The sequence below is a fragment of the Apaloderma vittatum genome, unplaced genomic scaffold, assembly GCF_000703405.1.
Source record: "Apaloderma vittatum isolate BGI_N311 unplaced genomic scaffold, ASM70340v1 scaffold24257, whole genome shotgun sequence".
Lineage (NCBI taxonomy): Eukaryota > Metazoa > Chordata > Aves > Trogoniformes > Trogonidae > Apaloderma > Apaloderma vittatum.
Window position 1 is genome coordinate 1 of NW_009727065.1, and position 15,862 is coordinate 15,862.

Genomic DNA, 15,862 nt, shown 5'->3' on the forward strand with positions numbered 1-15,862 from the left:
TGCTCCCCGCCGGGCCCGGGCTGCGGCCGGTGCTCGGATCCCGGTGCTGAGTCGGTGCGAGAAACCGACGCCGACGGAGCCGTTTGGTTTCGAAGGGAGGAGGAGGGGAAATCTCGGCGGTCTCCGTGCCGCTGTGGGGCAGGGGTTCTGTGAAGTAAATAATTGTTGCCGTTGCAGTCTCTGCTTGGAATGTGGATTAAATACCCAGTTCCTCTGGTAGGGCAGCGTCGCAGTTAGAGTGTGCCCAAGGATTTCTGTGAGACGTGCAGAATTGTTTATGTGCTGGTGTTGTTTAGTAACTATGTCATATATTAAAAATATAATGAGCTCAGTAATGTATACAGTGCCATCTGCCCTAATAATTGTTGCCGTTGCAGTCTCTGCTTGGAATGTGGATTAAATACCCAGTTCCTCTGGTAGGGCAGCGTCGCAGTTAGAGTGTGCCCAAGGATTTCTGTGAGACGTGCAGAATTGTTTATGTGCTGGTGTTGTTTAGTAACTATGTCATATATTAAAAATATAATGAGCTCAGTAATGTATACAGTGCCATCTGCCCTTTGGATGCCTAAGGCTGTTCGGGAGAGCCTTGTGTTGTTTTCTCATGGGGTGGTTTAGAAAGAGCGAAATTGAGCCCTTGGCTGCAGCTTCTGTCGTGTACTCGGAACGTATATGTGACCTGTTGTTTATGTCTTACTGCACTTTTGTTATGTGTGCAAAATCGAGTTACTTAATCACTAACAACAGCTGTTGCTAACAGTGTATGGTAACAATGTTACTATATCACGAGCTTGTCTTCATTTTCGCTTTTTACGGGTAACGATGCTGTTATTAAAAATAGGCCGGTTTGTCAGAGCAGCGCTCCTCTGCTGGAACAATGGCAGAGCTGCAGAAGGCTGCTGAGAGGCTCAGGGTAGGGGGAGAGGCTTTTACATGTAGTCATGGGAAACACGTTTCTGTTATTTGATCCTGAAACTTGACTGGTAGACACTATTTTAGCTATACTGCGGAAAACATCTCGTTCAATTTTTCTTCACTTATAAAAAATTTTAAGGAAGTAATCTTATTTGGGCTGACGTGTAGTGTTTTGTTTTTTTTTTTTTAATAAGGCTTCTACACGTTCTGGAACAGTTTGGAATGTTAAGCTGCATGGGGGCATCCTTTCATGTTTTAAGCAATAGATGAACTGTTGCAAATACTCATATGTTAAGCACCTCACCAAAGCACTGTTTCTGAGAAAAAATCGTTTGACAATTTATGGTTATTTAGTTGGTGAAAGAAGAAAGTAAAATGTGTGAGAAGTTGAATATGAGTGGTGGTGGAGTTTTTGTGTTTGATTTTTGAAATAAGTGTAGTGAATGTCAAACCACCAACAGTAGGCAGAGGGAGTATGCAATTATAGACTTTTTAAGCTTCGTTCTGCACTTTAAAACTGAAACACACAATATGCATATGGTCAGTGTAGATTTTTCTGTTAGCAACTTAAGCGGCTAACGTGGAATTAATGTGTATATGTGTCCTGCCCTGGCACAAGTGCTTCTTGTTTTCCAGTGTCAAATGTTTGAGAGAGGACAAGAAATTAAAACCTACAGCACAGGTCAGTCCTTTGCAGAGCATGGGAAACCTCCTGTGTTACTCCTAAGTGGTTGTGTCCTGTACTAGCGTTTTTTAAATTTCTTTGTGAACAAGGACTTTGCGTTTGTTTCCGATTTCTTCACTACAAGTGGCATGCGTGGAAATATTTAGACAGCCACAAATATTGGAACATAATATTGAGCAATGCTTCAGCTCTTTCTGTTGAATTTCAAACTCTTTCTGTTTCAACTCTTTTCTGTTTCAAACTCTTTCTGTTGATTTTTTTGGGGGGGGAAATTTAGATGATATGTAATGGCCATTCAGACTTTTTAAAAAATAAAATAAAAATAAGATTATTTTGATTGTGGTTTTGCAGCCAAAGCATGGTCTCATTAAGCTAGAGAGCCTGAAATACTTTCAGTCAAGTAAAAGAAATAATTACCATTTCTTAATTTAGCTTCAAGTAAACTTTCTTCTATTGTATGGGGAACTAAATTTCTTAGGTTAGGAAGATGTTAAGGAGAGTAAAAAATAAAATAGTGTTTGTAGGACTATGTTGCCCTAATTATGTTTCTGGATGTTATCAGTGTAGGTCTTCAAAGGATACCTGATGGGTTTCAGTGAATAAGACCCTTTCCACCTAATCCTCCAAATTACACACCCCACACACCCCCCTCCCGCCATGTGCCAAACCCGTAACACAAGATCAATACTGTTCCCCTACTTATAGTTAAGTTCTGGGTCTGTTCCAATCCCCTTAGGTAGTTTTCCCCCAATTCTTTTTAGGCTGAGCCTGGAAATGTGATTATTGGAGAGACCCAGGGTTTCAAAAATGGTTTTAATGGTACTCTTATGCCATTTTAACAATACAGGCAAATTAATTGCTGGATTGTGTATTTTACTACTCTTATACTGACATATGAATAAAAAGATCAGTGTGCACACAAGTCTGCTGAATTCTGAGCTTTAAGGTTCAATAAACGATTAGAATTGTTTTTCTTATGTCAGTGTCCCCATAAAGGAAACTAAAGTCTCTAGTTACAGAAAACTTGTGAGTTGTTCCTAGTGTGAAGTACAGGAGTTAAGATGTGCTATGGAAAGTAAAATTATTTGTTTATTCTGAGTAGCAGTTAAAATTCCCATTTACAAATTCATGTGCTAATTTTGCAGGGTTCTTTTTTTAGCCAGCAGAACACTGGGACTTGATTCTTCTGCATGTCTGGTAAAACTGAGCAGGCAGTCATGGTTCTGGACTCTGGCAAACTTGTAGAGACCTGTCTTAAAGAATTACATGTGAGAAATTACCTCCTGCTTTTTTCCCCTCCACTGTCGTGCTTCAACATGACTTGCCTTTAATGTGTTATGTTAATCTCTTCCAGATCTTTGTTTAAACTTGCTTTGATTTGCATTTTCAGTCTTAAACCTAATCAAAGCAGTATGGTGTATTCCTTAATTATTTAAAGGACGTCAAAAGATCTTGGCTTTAACTGAGGGTAATAAGGTTTATATATTATCAGCATCACTTTTGTTTGATTTCTCAGAGTAAGCTCTTTGTCATTTTTCATGTAAATATGGCATTTCCAGATTTTTCTCATCTTGTTTCAAATTGTCCTATGCTGGGGAAACGTACTACTCCTGACTGCTTACCTGATCAGGAGGAGCGCTGTAGTGGCTCTAACTCTTCAGGCTGCAGTCAGCTTTTGGCTGGCTAGGGTAGGATATTTGCATTTTGAATTACCTAGGTTCTTCTGTAACCACCCAGCCTTGCCTACTGCGTTGTTGTAGAGTGGGATACGAATGCATCTGTTTTGCTTTGGGCTCTGTTGTGCCTCCTGTTTAAAGCTGCTCCTGCTCTCTAAAGGAGTTGCTTTCAAATGCTTTTGAAAATAAATATATTCAGAATGTACTGACAGTTTTAACTTTGTTTTTCCTCTAAAGTAAATGAAGGAAGCAAAACTGGGAATGTCTGGCTGATTTGTCTGAGGTCCCCATGTGTTGCCTGATCTAGTTGAGAGGCGTCCCTGCCCATGCCAGGGAGGTTGGATTAAATAATCTTTAAGGTTCCTTCCAGCCTAGGCCATTCTATGATTCTATAATATTTGAGAGCTCTGAAGAGAAATTGCATTTCTATTCTAATTCACCCTTGCTTTAACGTTCTCTGCTTTCCTCCACCCGCTTTGTGACAGTCCTGGAAAAAGGATTTATAGTACAAAGTGGTCACAACAGGTGTACATTTCAAACTCGATTTTTAACTGCATGAGGAAAAGATCTGGTGAGTGATTCTCAGCAGAACCTGCTTTTGCTACATTTAAATACAATTGTATAATAGTACAGGCCATAGTTTGCAGTACAGGCTGAATTTGAAGAGGTATCTCTGAGGTCAAAACACGAGTTCCTAGGTGTTTGGTTTTTTTCTTCATCAGACAGGAATTTTGTCCTAATTTGAAATGATCTGAAATATTTTTCTTTTGTTTTCTCAGGTTCCTGTTGCATGTAAATCATGTCCCTGTGGCTACATATTTATTAGTCGAAAACTCTTACATGCTAAACGTACTGAGAGATCACCACCCATCACAGGTAATACTTACAGAGATGGGAAGAGGCGGACAATGGTTCTTTCCCTTTATTTATTGGAGGCAAAGCACAGGGTATTTTACTTCTCTGTGTAAATTCACTGTTGTCAGTTTACTTTTCTCTTGAATCTTTATGGTAGATTTTGAATATGTTAATTTTTTTTGAATTTTGAAGGAGGAAAAGCTGGTGTTTTCAGTCTTACTTCCTTCATACTTGTGATGTTGACATTTATTCTGTGTATATTCTAGCTGTGCACATTGGTCACTGAAAAATAACTTTATACAGAAGCCTTTCTGTTAATCCTATTTTGAAGTTAAATTTCTAGAGGTGCCAAAGGGGTCAGATTTGAGTAACATGCTAATTGAAGCTGGGTTTTCTGAAAGCAAAAATTGGTCATATGTTTAATCTAAAACCCACCAAACCAGGTGGGTCTTGCTTCTCTCTACATGTGTTAACAGAAAATATAGTGTATTTGTGGTGTCTAACTTTGTCTTTTGTTGTTTATGGGCACAGTAAGAAGTTGGTTATATTCTGAAATGGTTAACATTATCCTTGTGTTTGTTTTTATCACTTCCTTAACTTCTAGTAGAAATTAGTCAAAACAAACACCTATTAGGGAAGATGTTTAAAAAAATATATAATCTATAACATCTATTTCTAAAAATTATCTAGCTGGCCTACAAAATGAAAGCTAAGTGTTTGATATTTTGTATCACTATTTTAAAGGATACTTGTATCTTACCAGTAGGAATTATATGATACTGTGCTAGATGACTGAAATTTCAAGGTGGAGGAGGTTAAGCGGTGTCTGTGGTGGTTTGGAAGTGTTGGTCCGTTTTCTTTCCCCCTCCTTGATTGTTGATAAAGTAGTTACCAAAGGAAGCTGAAGGTCAGAACGTGGTGGAGCAGAGCTCTTGTGTAGCACGGCTTTATACTTAGGAAGTGCACCAGCAGAGGAAGAACCCTGTGCAGGAATGTCTGTTGGGGGCCACCCTGCTGGAAAGCAGCTTTGAGGGAAGGGTCCTTGGTGAGGAGCAGGTTGAACATGAGCCAGCAACGTGCCCTTGCAGCTAAGGTTATTCTGGGCTGCATTAGGCAAAGTATTGCCAGAAGGTCAAGGGAGGGTGTACTTCCCCTCTACTCAGAGCTAGTGAGGCCACACCTGGAGTAATGTGTCCAGTTCTGGGTTCCCTGATACAAGAGAGGCATGGACATACTGGAGAGAGTCCAGTGAAGGGCCATGAACATGATAAAGGGACTACAGCATCTTTTCTCTGAGGAAAGTCTGAGAGAGCTGAGACTGTTCCGCCTGGAGAAGAGAAGGCTCAGAGGAATCTTATCCATGTTTATAAATGTCTGAAGGAAGGGTACAGAGAAGATGGAGCCAGGCTCTGGTGCTCAGTGACAGGACAAGAGGCAGAGGGCACAAACTGAAACAGAGACTGTTCCTTCCGAACATCAGGAGACACTTTTTTACTGGGAGGGTGACCAAGCACTGGCCCAGGTTGCCCAGAGAGTTTGTGGAGTCTCAGTCCTTGGAGGTGCTCAAAAGCCAGCTGGATGTCATCCTGGCCAACCGGCTTTTGGTGCGCCTGCTTGAGCAGAGGGAGTGGACAGATTGGTCTCCAGAGGTCCCTTGACACCTCAACTTTTTGTAATATTATGGACTAAAGCTTTTGTATTAACATTAGTGACAAGTTACCCTGCTGTCCAGTTTGTACCCTGTGTCCTGGGATGCTTGCAGCAAAAGGAAACCAGTTCCCAGGAAGATATAGTGGGAGACTGCGTTTGTCTACCCTGTGCTCATAAGGTAACTGCAGCTTGGTGCTGCAGCCTTGCAAATGTGCAGCTAGTCTGTGTTGAATAGTGTGCAGTGGTGACTGTACTATTTTCAGTACTCAGGCTCATTAATCTCTACTTAATGTACAGGTGAAACTCTTAAGTATTATGAGGCCTTGTCATAAGCTAGATTTGGTGGGATGTGTGTGTTGTGCAGTGTGGCATTTACTGACCGCATCACTGACTCAGTATTTCAGTTTGTGTGAGCTGAGGGAATGGTGTCATTGTTAGCGTCAAAAGAAAAAGTACTTTGCTGTTTTCCTATGTGATAAACTTTTTTTTTTTTTGGTCTAGTGGAAACATGCAATATGTTGTCTTGATGGCTGTGATCTGTACGTATTTTTTCTTATTGTAGGAAACTGAACTTCTTGTAATAGAAAGCAGTGAACTAGCAAATGTCTCGTATTGCAAAGTGCATTTGAAGTAATTAAAGACTTGTGTCATTCTGGATCTGACACCTTAATTTCTGCATGAATATCGTGCAGATGCAATTGTTCTGCAAAGGTATAGACATCTAAGTCACTTAGAAATTTGTGGAAAAAAGGTGGTTAGGTTTGGTGAGCACTAAGAGTAAATTAAGAACAAAGATGAAAGCGACCCTAGATCACACTATCTTTATTCATTTACACAGAAAACAAGAGTGAGGCCAAAAGGAGACGGACAGAGAGAGTTAAGCGAGAGAAGATAAATTCTGCAGTAAATAAAGACTTAGAAAACCGAAAAAGATCCAGGTCTAACAGCCATTCAGATCATAGCAGACGAGGAAGAGGAAGACCTAAGAGTGCCTCAGCCAAAAAGCACGAGGACGAAAGAGGTATGAGAACTGCAGAAATATGTTCATGGGGTTTTCTTTTTGTGTGAAGACTTTTTTTTTTTAAATCATAAGCCTTTATTACCATACAAATCATTTAAATAACTAGACTAGTTAAGCCTATACCTGTTATCTTAAATTAATATGGCGAAGGGAGTGTTATACATCTGTAGGGACTTTCTGGTTTATGTTTTAGTGTCTGATTGGAGCTAACACTAAAGATCTAAGTCTCTGTTTTTAGCCATTGTAATGAGTTTCAGCATGTAGGTTGAAAGCTGTTGGACTGTAGTGCTTAGTAGGTTTGGGGTTTTGTTGTTGTGGTTTGGTTTTTCTGTTGTTGTTCTTTTTTGTTTCTTTTTTAAGTATCATTGCTCTATATCACCAGGACAAACAATATAATGATTTTTTGTTATCAGAGAGTAATTAGGATGACTGAATTGCTTTAAAAGTTCACTGAAACCTTTGGAAGGCCAAAGTGAAAAAGGGCATCTTGAATCACTACTATGACCTAAGTTTTTGTCTTGTATTTCTGCAGAATAACACTCTAGATGAAAGAATGCCTCCTTGCTTATTAAGGTTCCTTGATTACCTACTGTTTTTAATCTGTATACAATAAAGAGACTGTTACATGCACTAGACTAATTTTGGAGCCCTTCGAGTATGTGACTGTCACTTAGGATTCCTATTTTTTTAAGAGCCTATTGACACTGCATTTGGTATCTATGGGTTTGGAGATGGTAATTTTAGGCCTGAAGAATGAATCCAAATCTTGCAATGGACTTGAAAAGGCTGGAAGGCAGGTGGGAGGGGAAGAACAAGACCTTATATAAATATTCAAAAGATCTTGTTCTTAAAGCTACTGAAACCTTCAACCATACCTTCTAGTATAACTTAGAAATGCAGTTGTGTTTTTCATTGCTTTATTTCTTAAAAAGAGTGTTAATCCGTGTTGCAGTGAGTTTTTTTCAACTTTTAACTTTTCAAAATTAATTTTGTTGTCTCTACTGTTTAATGTAAATCTGTTCTTTCTTAAAGTTTCTTTCCTATAAAAACAAAGTATAAATTGGTACTTGTTGTTGTTTTAATGCTTTGACTGTGGAAGGAGGAGATCAAATTTGATTTCTGTACATTTTCTGGATTGCAGTTGCTTTACAGTAACAGGAATACACTTATAGTATCTAATCTCTTCACTGTTGTGTATGACTCATCGATGTATGTAGCTTTACAGAATATAGAGCTTTCCTATTTGTTATTGATCCAAACTAGACCTATAGCATTTCTAGGCGTTTTGCTGCCAGCGTAGTTCATATACAGCTTTGGTTTGAAAATTCCTGCAAGCTGGTTGGGTTGCCCTGTAAGAGTAAATCTTTCCTGTCCCCTAAAAAAAGAGGAAAGCAATCAAAAGATACAAAGATAAGTTCTTTTTATGTATGTTTTATAGTCTGCAAAAAGCATGAATTTGAAAGCATAAAGGATATTTAGAGAACACGTTTTCCTGTCTAAAACTAGGCTGAATGTCTTTAACCTCTTGCATACTCTGAAGCATGACAACATGCCAGTGCTCTGAGGTGGAAAACTAAAAATATGGATGCAGTGAGATCTTTGCACGGGAGTGAATGTGTCGTGTGTTGTTTTCTTGGCATTTGATTTTGTGGTGTTTGTGGGGTTTTTTTGGGAAGGGGATTGTTTTATTTTTTCAAGTTGGATTGCACCTGAGGAGATTGCCTTCACCTTCTTGTTCTGTCCTACCATCCTCCTTACTTGGTATTGTGACTACTGCTGCTATGTCTTCTTCAAACTCTCCTGCAGAGCTGGTGCAGACCTTGGCATCACACCCATTTGTAATTATCTTTGTTCCCTACCAGTACAGCACACCTTATTCTTCAGGAATAAGTGGGCTTAGGATATTTTCTTACTTCTGAGTTATTTCTGGTTTTGTCAGACCATAATGTGTGTAGACTACTGTGATGATTCCTGGGTTGATTTAAAAAAACAAATGCAAAGCAAATAAAGAGCAAATAAAAAAAGCAAATAAAAAGTTGATATGCATGGCTGTCACAGCTATAAAAATAATTTCAGAAGAGAACCCATAATTTTGTAAGTAATTGCTATAAAGCAGGTCAACACTGACTTCTCCCTTCTCAAGTGGCCTGTGAAATGGGCTTTACCTACTGTGAAGTAATTAGCGGGGATTTTAGAAATATTACTCCTTTGCCAAACTTGCTACTTGACAATGTTGTTTGCATAAAAGCATGGTGAGCAACTTCTCATTCTTCTACAGTTAAGGTGCTTTTTGTGTGACTCATTGCTAAACCTTGTATCAGCCTGCGTAGTGTTGAAAGTCAGCTCTGGAGTGCAAGACATAAGCAAAGTGTTAGACTTTATCTTATTTCCTGGCCTATTATATTTTTCTAGGATATTCTGGGAACATGTTACTTGCTCCTAGAGATTGTGCTGCTATTCTTTCCCACAAAAGATTTAAAAAGAAGCAACTGCTGGCAAAGCTATCAATTATTTGGTGCCTCTTAGGCTTCTGCAATGCCTAATGCATTTGTAGATGGAAAAACAGGAGGACAGAGAAGACCTGAATTACAATATCATGCAATTACAAGATCATGTCCATTTGAAGACGACCCAGCAGTGAAAATTTTCTTCCTAAAGACACCCGTGACATCTGTAGCTTTGCTTCCTTACTTGTCATGCTCTTTTCATATGTGGCGTGTTTGTTCCCAGTTATATCTGTGCCCTTGACTAGTTCTTTTGTATCCTTTGTGACTGGTTCACATTTTTTGTTAGAGCAAAGAGATACAGGATTCAACAGCAATTAAGAAGAACAGGAGAAGCAAAAGGTCCTTTTAGCTATTTTTCCTGCAGATTTAGTAAGAAGGAGTGGAGAGGGAGGAAGGAGGAAGCTGATGTAGATTGAGAGGTTATGACAGCGTGCGGGGACCTAGAGACTACTCCCATCACATGTTTCAGAGCCATGTGATGACCCCAGAAAACAGGAACTTCTCCCTGCAGACTTGGCTTATTCAGAATTGTCACTTAATTTCTTTGTCAGAAATGCTACTATATGTTTTGAAAATAGAAACACTTCATAATAATTTCATTCTAATTTTATGCTGATGATATTTATTTTTTTTCTGGGTAAGACTGTGATACACGGCTAGACCGGTTCCCAGGCTGCCTTGCTATCTTGGTAACAATCTTGACTATATTAAAACAATCAAAAACCCCTCTCATATGCTGGAGGAAGTGGTGGTGGTTATTCTGAAAGAAGTTACCATCAAGTAAGACTCAGTAAAACTGGCCTGTGGGGATCTCGTGGATTGCAGGAGATCTGGAGATGCAAGACATGCTCCAGAAAGAATGAATGTTTTCAGCTAGATGGCCTCTTAGTTGTATAGCAAAAGACTTAGTATTTTTAACATCTTAGAGAAATGATATTGTGACTGAGTAGGACAGTCTTCTGCTAATTATAGAGAAATGAGTCAAAACTACTTTCAGATAAGATTAAAGCGGAAAGTTTTAATAGTGTCTGTAGAAACCACGGTATCCTATGAGTAGCATATGATAAAATGCCATGCAGGTGCAGCTCTTCACCAGTTACTGATGAGAACTGGAATTGTCTTTCAAAATGTGTAAAGCTTGCAAACTTGTGTTAATTCTCAATACTGTTTGATATCAAAATTTCGGTTCTTTAAAGCTGAATTCTCTCAGAACAAGCCAGTACTTTGGGAAGGCAGGAGGGAAGGGAAACGTGAGAATTTTTTTTCCTAAGTCTACAATCTCTTAAAAGTACCCAGGGGGAATATAAGTATTTTTTATTTTGCTGCATGCTAACATTATTCAGGTGGTGGCTGGATTTGTTTGGATTGGAAGTATGAAAAAAGAGGAAGGGTTTAGGTATGAATATAGAAAAGATTAGTGTGGAATAACCAGTGTGTGTAGTGTCTGCACTCGGAACAATTCCCAGCATTGTTAATTTGTAAATGGTGGGAGGGAGGAAGTGGAGCCACCCAGACTGAGTGTACATATAGAAACTGATTTGTCTTAAAACTACAGGGTAGTACTTGATGTGAAACTTGTTTTCTTAGCTTTCATTTCAAACTCAATACACTGGAGAATATTGTCTTGCATAGCCAGGGAACCAGCAGAAATCACTTACATTCCAAATATCAAACATACTTTGGTTTGTCTTACTTTGCTAAGCAAGCTTTTTGTTTTCAGATTAAAAACTGATGCATCTTTGTGTGTTTAGGCTTCTCACCAAGCAATTTTACTCACAGGGAAAGGACAGCTTGTGTGTGATTCAAGTTATCTAGAAATGTTTAAGTAGAGGATTTTGATGCTGTATGTCTCTGTATCTGTAAAAGATAAAGGATTCTTCAGTTTCTTCCACGTAGGGAAGATAAGAAGTCAAATCTAAAAATGTTATTGTGAGTGTGGGCCCACTGAAGGAATAACCACCCGAGCAGGTGGAGATGTGAGATGCTGTGATCCCTTTTCCACATGGCGTTTTTCCTTTTTTTTTTTTTTCTCCCATGCTGCTTTGTCTTTCACTTACCCATTGCTGAGTTAGGTGACTTGGTGGAGCCGTCTGCCAGAGCGTGCCTGTGTGTGTCTGTGCATTAATGAGACAGAGAGGCTGGTCAGGCGAGTATTGCGTTGTGATTGTAAATTAGTACAGGCCACTGTGGAACTTGGATTAGAGACAGAGTTCCATGGTTAGACACCAACCTTTACATCTCTATATGTATTCATTTCTTCTTTGCATCTACAAGCCTCGTTGTCTGCTGAAAAAGTGGGGGGTTTATTTGTTTGTTGTTTTTTTTTTTCCTGAATGAATTATGTTAGCTACCTGTGGTTAGCTGAATTGGGATATAAATAGTCACGATCTGAAGTAAGTGTTATTTATGAAATTGTACTATTCTATGAGTTTTGTCGTGTGCTACAGTGTAAGTTAGTGTACTTGAGCACTGCATTAGGGAATTCAGAGGCTTTTACTTGCTCACTGAGGTGTTAGCATTGTTCTATATCTGGGATAAGGTTGAAAGTCTGAGTGTGGAAAGTCCAGAAATGTTCATGGTGACAAATATGAACCTGACTTCTGCCATGTGTCTGCTCTTTGGATCCTGTAATTAAACTCTTGAGTTTCTGTTGCTTAGATGTAAAATAGGTGGATAAATGTTGAATTTAATGAGGATATTGTGAAATAGCTTCGTTTTCTACTATGGGAGGTGTTTATATAAAAAAAAAACCCACAATAAAACAACAACAAAAACCCCCCACCACAAACCAAAGAAAAGCCCAGCCAACCAAACAAAAGCCCCAAACTAAAACCAACCTACAAGAAAGATATCCAAACAAAAAACCCAGAGGTACGCTTGAATACTTGTTTGTGTAAGGAAGCAGTATAATGTTAATGACTCAGTCTTAATCATTAAAGAGCAAATTCAGTCATGCTTATGGATGACTAATTCTGTGACTCTCCTAGCACCTTTGTGTGCCTCCGTTCCTTTCTCTTCTCTCAGTCCCTAACTGCTTTTCAATTCCAGTACTTCATTCCACATAATTTATTAACTACTATGTAACTTGCATTAACTTTGGATAATGGGAGGAGCTTCTAATAGTGACCTTTTTTTCTTCTACAGAGAAACAAGAAAAAGAAGTTGACATGTATGCTAACCTTTCAGATGAAAAGGCCTTCGTATTTTCAGTGGCCTTGGCGGAAATTAACAGAAAAATTATCAATCAAAGACTTATTCTGTAACTTGTATGCACAATCTGATGCATTTATATGCAGAACGGCTAGCGTATTTCCAAGGTGTTGTGGACTCTCGGAAAGTGTGTTGTCTGCACCGACAAGGACCGTAGTATTTCCTGTTAAAATTCTGCTGCTGTTCTTGGAAGTCGACTTCTGTCTCTGCGAGCGAGAAAGTGTTCACAAGAATGTGCTATGAAAAATCAGAAAGCAGATATGTTTTGTCACCTTGAAGACAGATGCTAGACAAACACACAGAGAGATGGCACCCATTCCAGAGCACTTCTTTTAAATTTGCTGCCAGAAATGCAATATTTTAAATATTTTCAGAAATAAATGATTTTCCTTTAAAATTATATATTTCAGATTTTTCAACTATATTGCAGTTTATGTATGTACAGTTCATATAACTTTTTAATAAATTTATATTCAAATATTTTATTGAACTGGGAATTAAGTACATTTGTGATGCTTAGAGTATGTTGGTTTTAATCCTCTTAGAAATTTGCTATTCATCCTAGGGATGACTTCAGATTTGCATTTTTGTAATAGGTGTGATCCAATTCTGAGAGGAAGAAATAAAAGTGGTTTCATTTGGGGGGATTATTCTTTGACAGCTTTGTATTGTTTATGCATTCTCTCTTGAAAATAATTCTCTGTTACACAGAGTTGTTTTTTTAAAATATCACATATTCTTTCTGGGGTCAAAAGTTTGAGAGCTAAGCACTTACTTTTTAGCAACTATTTTCCTTGTTCAGCTGGTAAGTACTTTTCTCATATTCTTTCTTGGTCCATTATTTACTAGAGAGGGAGACAAGCAGGCATCAGGGGTGTAGATCTGCAGCTGGCATCTTCCTGCTCTCTCCAAAGGTTGAGGGTACACTAGTTCCTTTTACTCTCAATAGCCTTTTTTTTTTTTTTTGGTCTGCCTTCTGAAAGTGTATTTCTTAACAGTATTGTCTTTAGATTTTTGATTGTAAATAGCAAAATAACAGTCTACCTGAGTGTGCAAAAATTAGCTGTTTTGGTAGAAATGGGTTTGGGGAGGGCATTCAACAAAGTGAGCTTTGTTAGAGTGGTACAGTGCAATGAGAGCCAAAACTCGCACTTTAGAAAATATATAGAGGTTCTCATTGCCAAGGGGAAAAAACCCACCACCCTCAAGTCTTGAAATCCTGAGGGAAGAGGTGTAGGAGATAACTGCATTCATAAAATGTGACACTAGCTTTTTGTCACCTTTAATTCACTCTTTTCTAAGAAGAGGAATGCAACTAAATGTCTTAGTTTTTCTTTGGTATTACCCATGCTTTTCAGTTTCACATCATTTTAATAGTGAAAATTACCTAATAAGGTTCTGTTCCAGAACCAATCTCTGGGAGAAACAGAGATTTTTGTTAATAAAGCTATACTGTCAAATACTGACTGTTTATTAGTTATTGGTTAGAGGAATGAGCTATGATTGTTTTGAGTTAAACCACAAGGAACTGATTAGTTACAAACTTTGTAAGTAGAAACAGGAAGTACGGAAATCAGAAAACATGGATTTTTAATTCTTAACTCCTAAGGAGTAATTGGGGTCCTTTTTAACACTGGATGAGAGAGATGTGTGTGGAAATGCACTTAAACCACTAATATAGATTTGTCTTTTTTTCCAGTAAATGAGGAATTGTGAACACAAGAGCTGCTTCCCTACATCATGTAGACTTCTGCTTTCCAGAACTGTAGCCTGTCACAGATACCAGTAGTAAGGACAGATGAATAACGCTTAAGGATAGAGGGTATGTTTTCATGGTAAGTTACTGAAGTCAGAATGCCAGAAGGGAAGTTCTAATTTTCAAAACTTAAGGATATGACCACATGTGCGTTGCCTCTGTTGCTAGAATGAGATTTGCTGTATTAAGAAGGGACAAAGGGAGCTACTAATGTTTGGCGCTCTAACCTGCGTTCCTACAGGTATCTATTTCTTTCTTCTCCCTTACATGGAATTGGAGTTATCTTCAGGGAACTGAAGTTAATGTCAGATGTGACAAACATTTTTTTATATTTAGATTGGTGCCTTGTCTGATAAGTACTGAAAAACATGTTCATACTTCTCAAATGCAAAGCTATTTTTTCTCCTTCATTGGTGGAGACTCACTTGAAACAGCATTTCAGTTCTGTTTCTGTACTTCTTTCCTTTGTCTTTCCTAGGTCTCTGCTGTCACCTCTTTCTCACTTGTTGTCATTGTTTCTCACTTGTTGTCACTTGTTTCTTCACTTATTGGCTTCGAGTTTCCTTGAGAAAGTTGTGATGGAAGCAGGTGGCCTTGAAAATGTGAGAGGGAAAAACTGATTCTTTTCCAGTGCATCTTGCAAATCAAGAGTCCTGACTTGATCTTCCTGCCAGCCAGAAACAAGCCATTCTTTCTTACATAGTCAGGATACTTTGGCATCTTCCAGAAGCCCTGGTAACTGCTGCTGTGGTGTTCTGCAACATGGATTTCTTGGAACATACTCAGTGACTGAACTAGAAAGCGACTGCATTATAAGATATAGGCATCAAAATGATGGCGTCTCAAGAGCTCTTTATTTGTGTGTTAGTGACGATCACTGTGGGAAGTCATTGCAGACTACAGTTGTAAAATGTATTAGCTCCTGATATTTGAAACAAAAATAAATCCAGTGACAGCTAAATGATGAGAGAGTAAAATTGGATGTACTGCAGCTCTGACTTACTTGGAAACTGCATAGTTTCTGACATGCAAGAATAAACGTGATAACACTTTGGAACTGCTTATGCAGAAGTTTTATTTTGGTGACTGTAGTTCTGGTATAAGAATTTAGGCCCTGCTTTGAACGTCTTTGTGGTTCAGTCTAAGTTAATTTGCTTCACTCTCTTTTGTAGCATATGACCTCACATAGAAAAATTAGTCTTTCAGAAAAAGTTAATTAAGCTGCAGGATTTTTTTAATTAACTTGAAAGAAGATGGAGTATATCACCAGCACAAAATACGACTCCACTTTAGACTTCCTTGAGACTTCCCTGACTAGATAAACTTTATGTTGTGAACTGAGTAGTTTAGGGTTGTACTGGAGACCTGCCTGTTTATAAATCATCAACTAGCAAGTTCTGCTCTCTACCACTTTGCTTCCTTTGTTTTTTCCCCTGAAGAACTATAATTCCAGTGTGTATAGCTCCGTGTAATAGCATGCTGGCTGACAAGCAGGTTCAGTTCTGGCTCTGCATTTACTGTATTCTGCTACTAGATGGCAGCCTTATACTGAAGGCAGTTACTGTCTATTCAGGCATTCTCACTGCTGAT

General features: G+C 38.6%; 1 protein-coding gene across 1 annotated transcript; it reads left to right on the plus strand.

Moving 5' to 3' along the window:
• Positions 1-4,046: 4,046 nt before the first annotated feature.
• LOC104277034 (chromosome unknown open reading frame, human C16orf87) lies at positions 4,047-12,996 on the plus strand (the record flags this gene model as incomplete). Its single annotated transcript, XM_009873551.1, has 3 exons — positions 4,047-4,149; positions 6,617-6,799; positions 12,451-12,996. Coding segments are annotated over 3 exons (405 nt in total), but the record flags the coding sequence as incomplete, so codon positions are not given.
• Between the last annotated feature and the right edge of the window lie 2,866 nt (positions 12,997-15,862).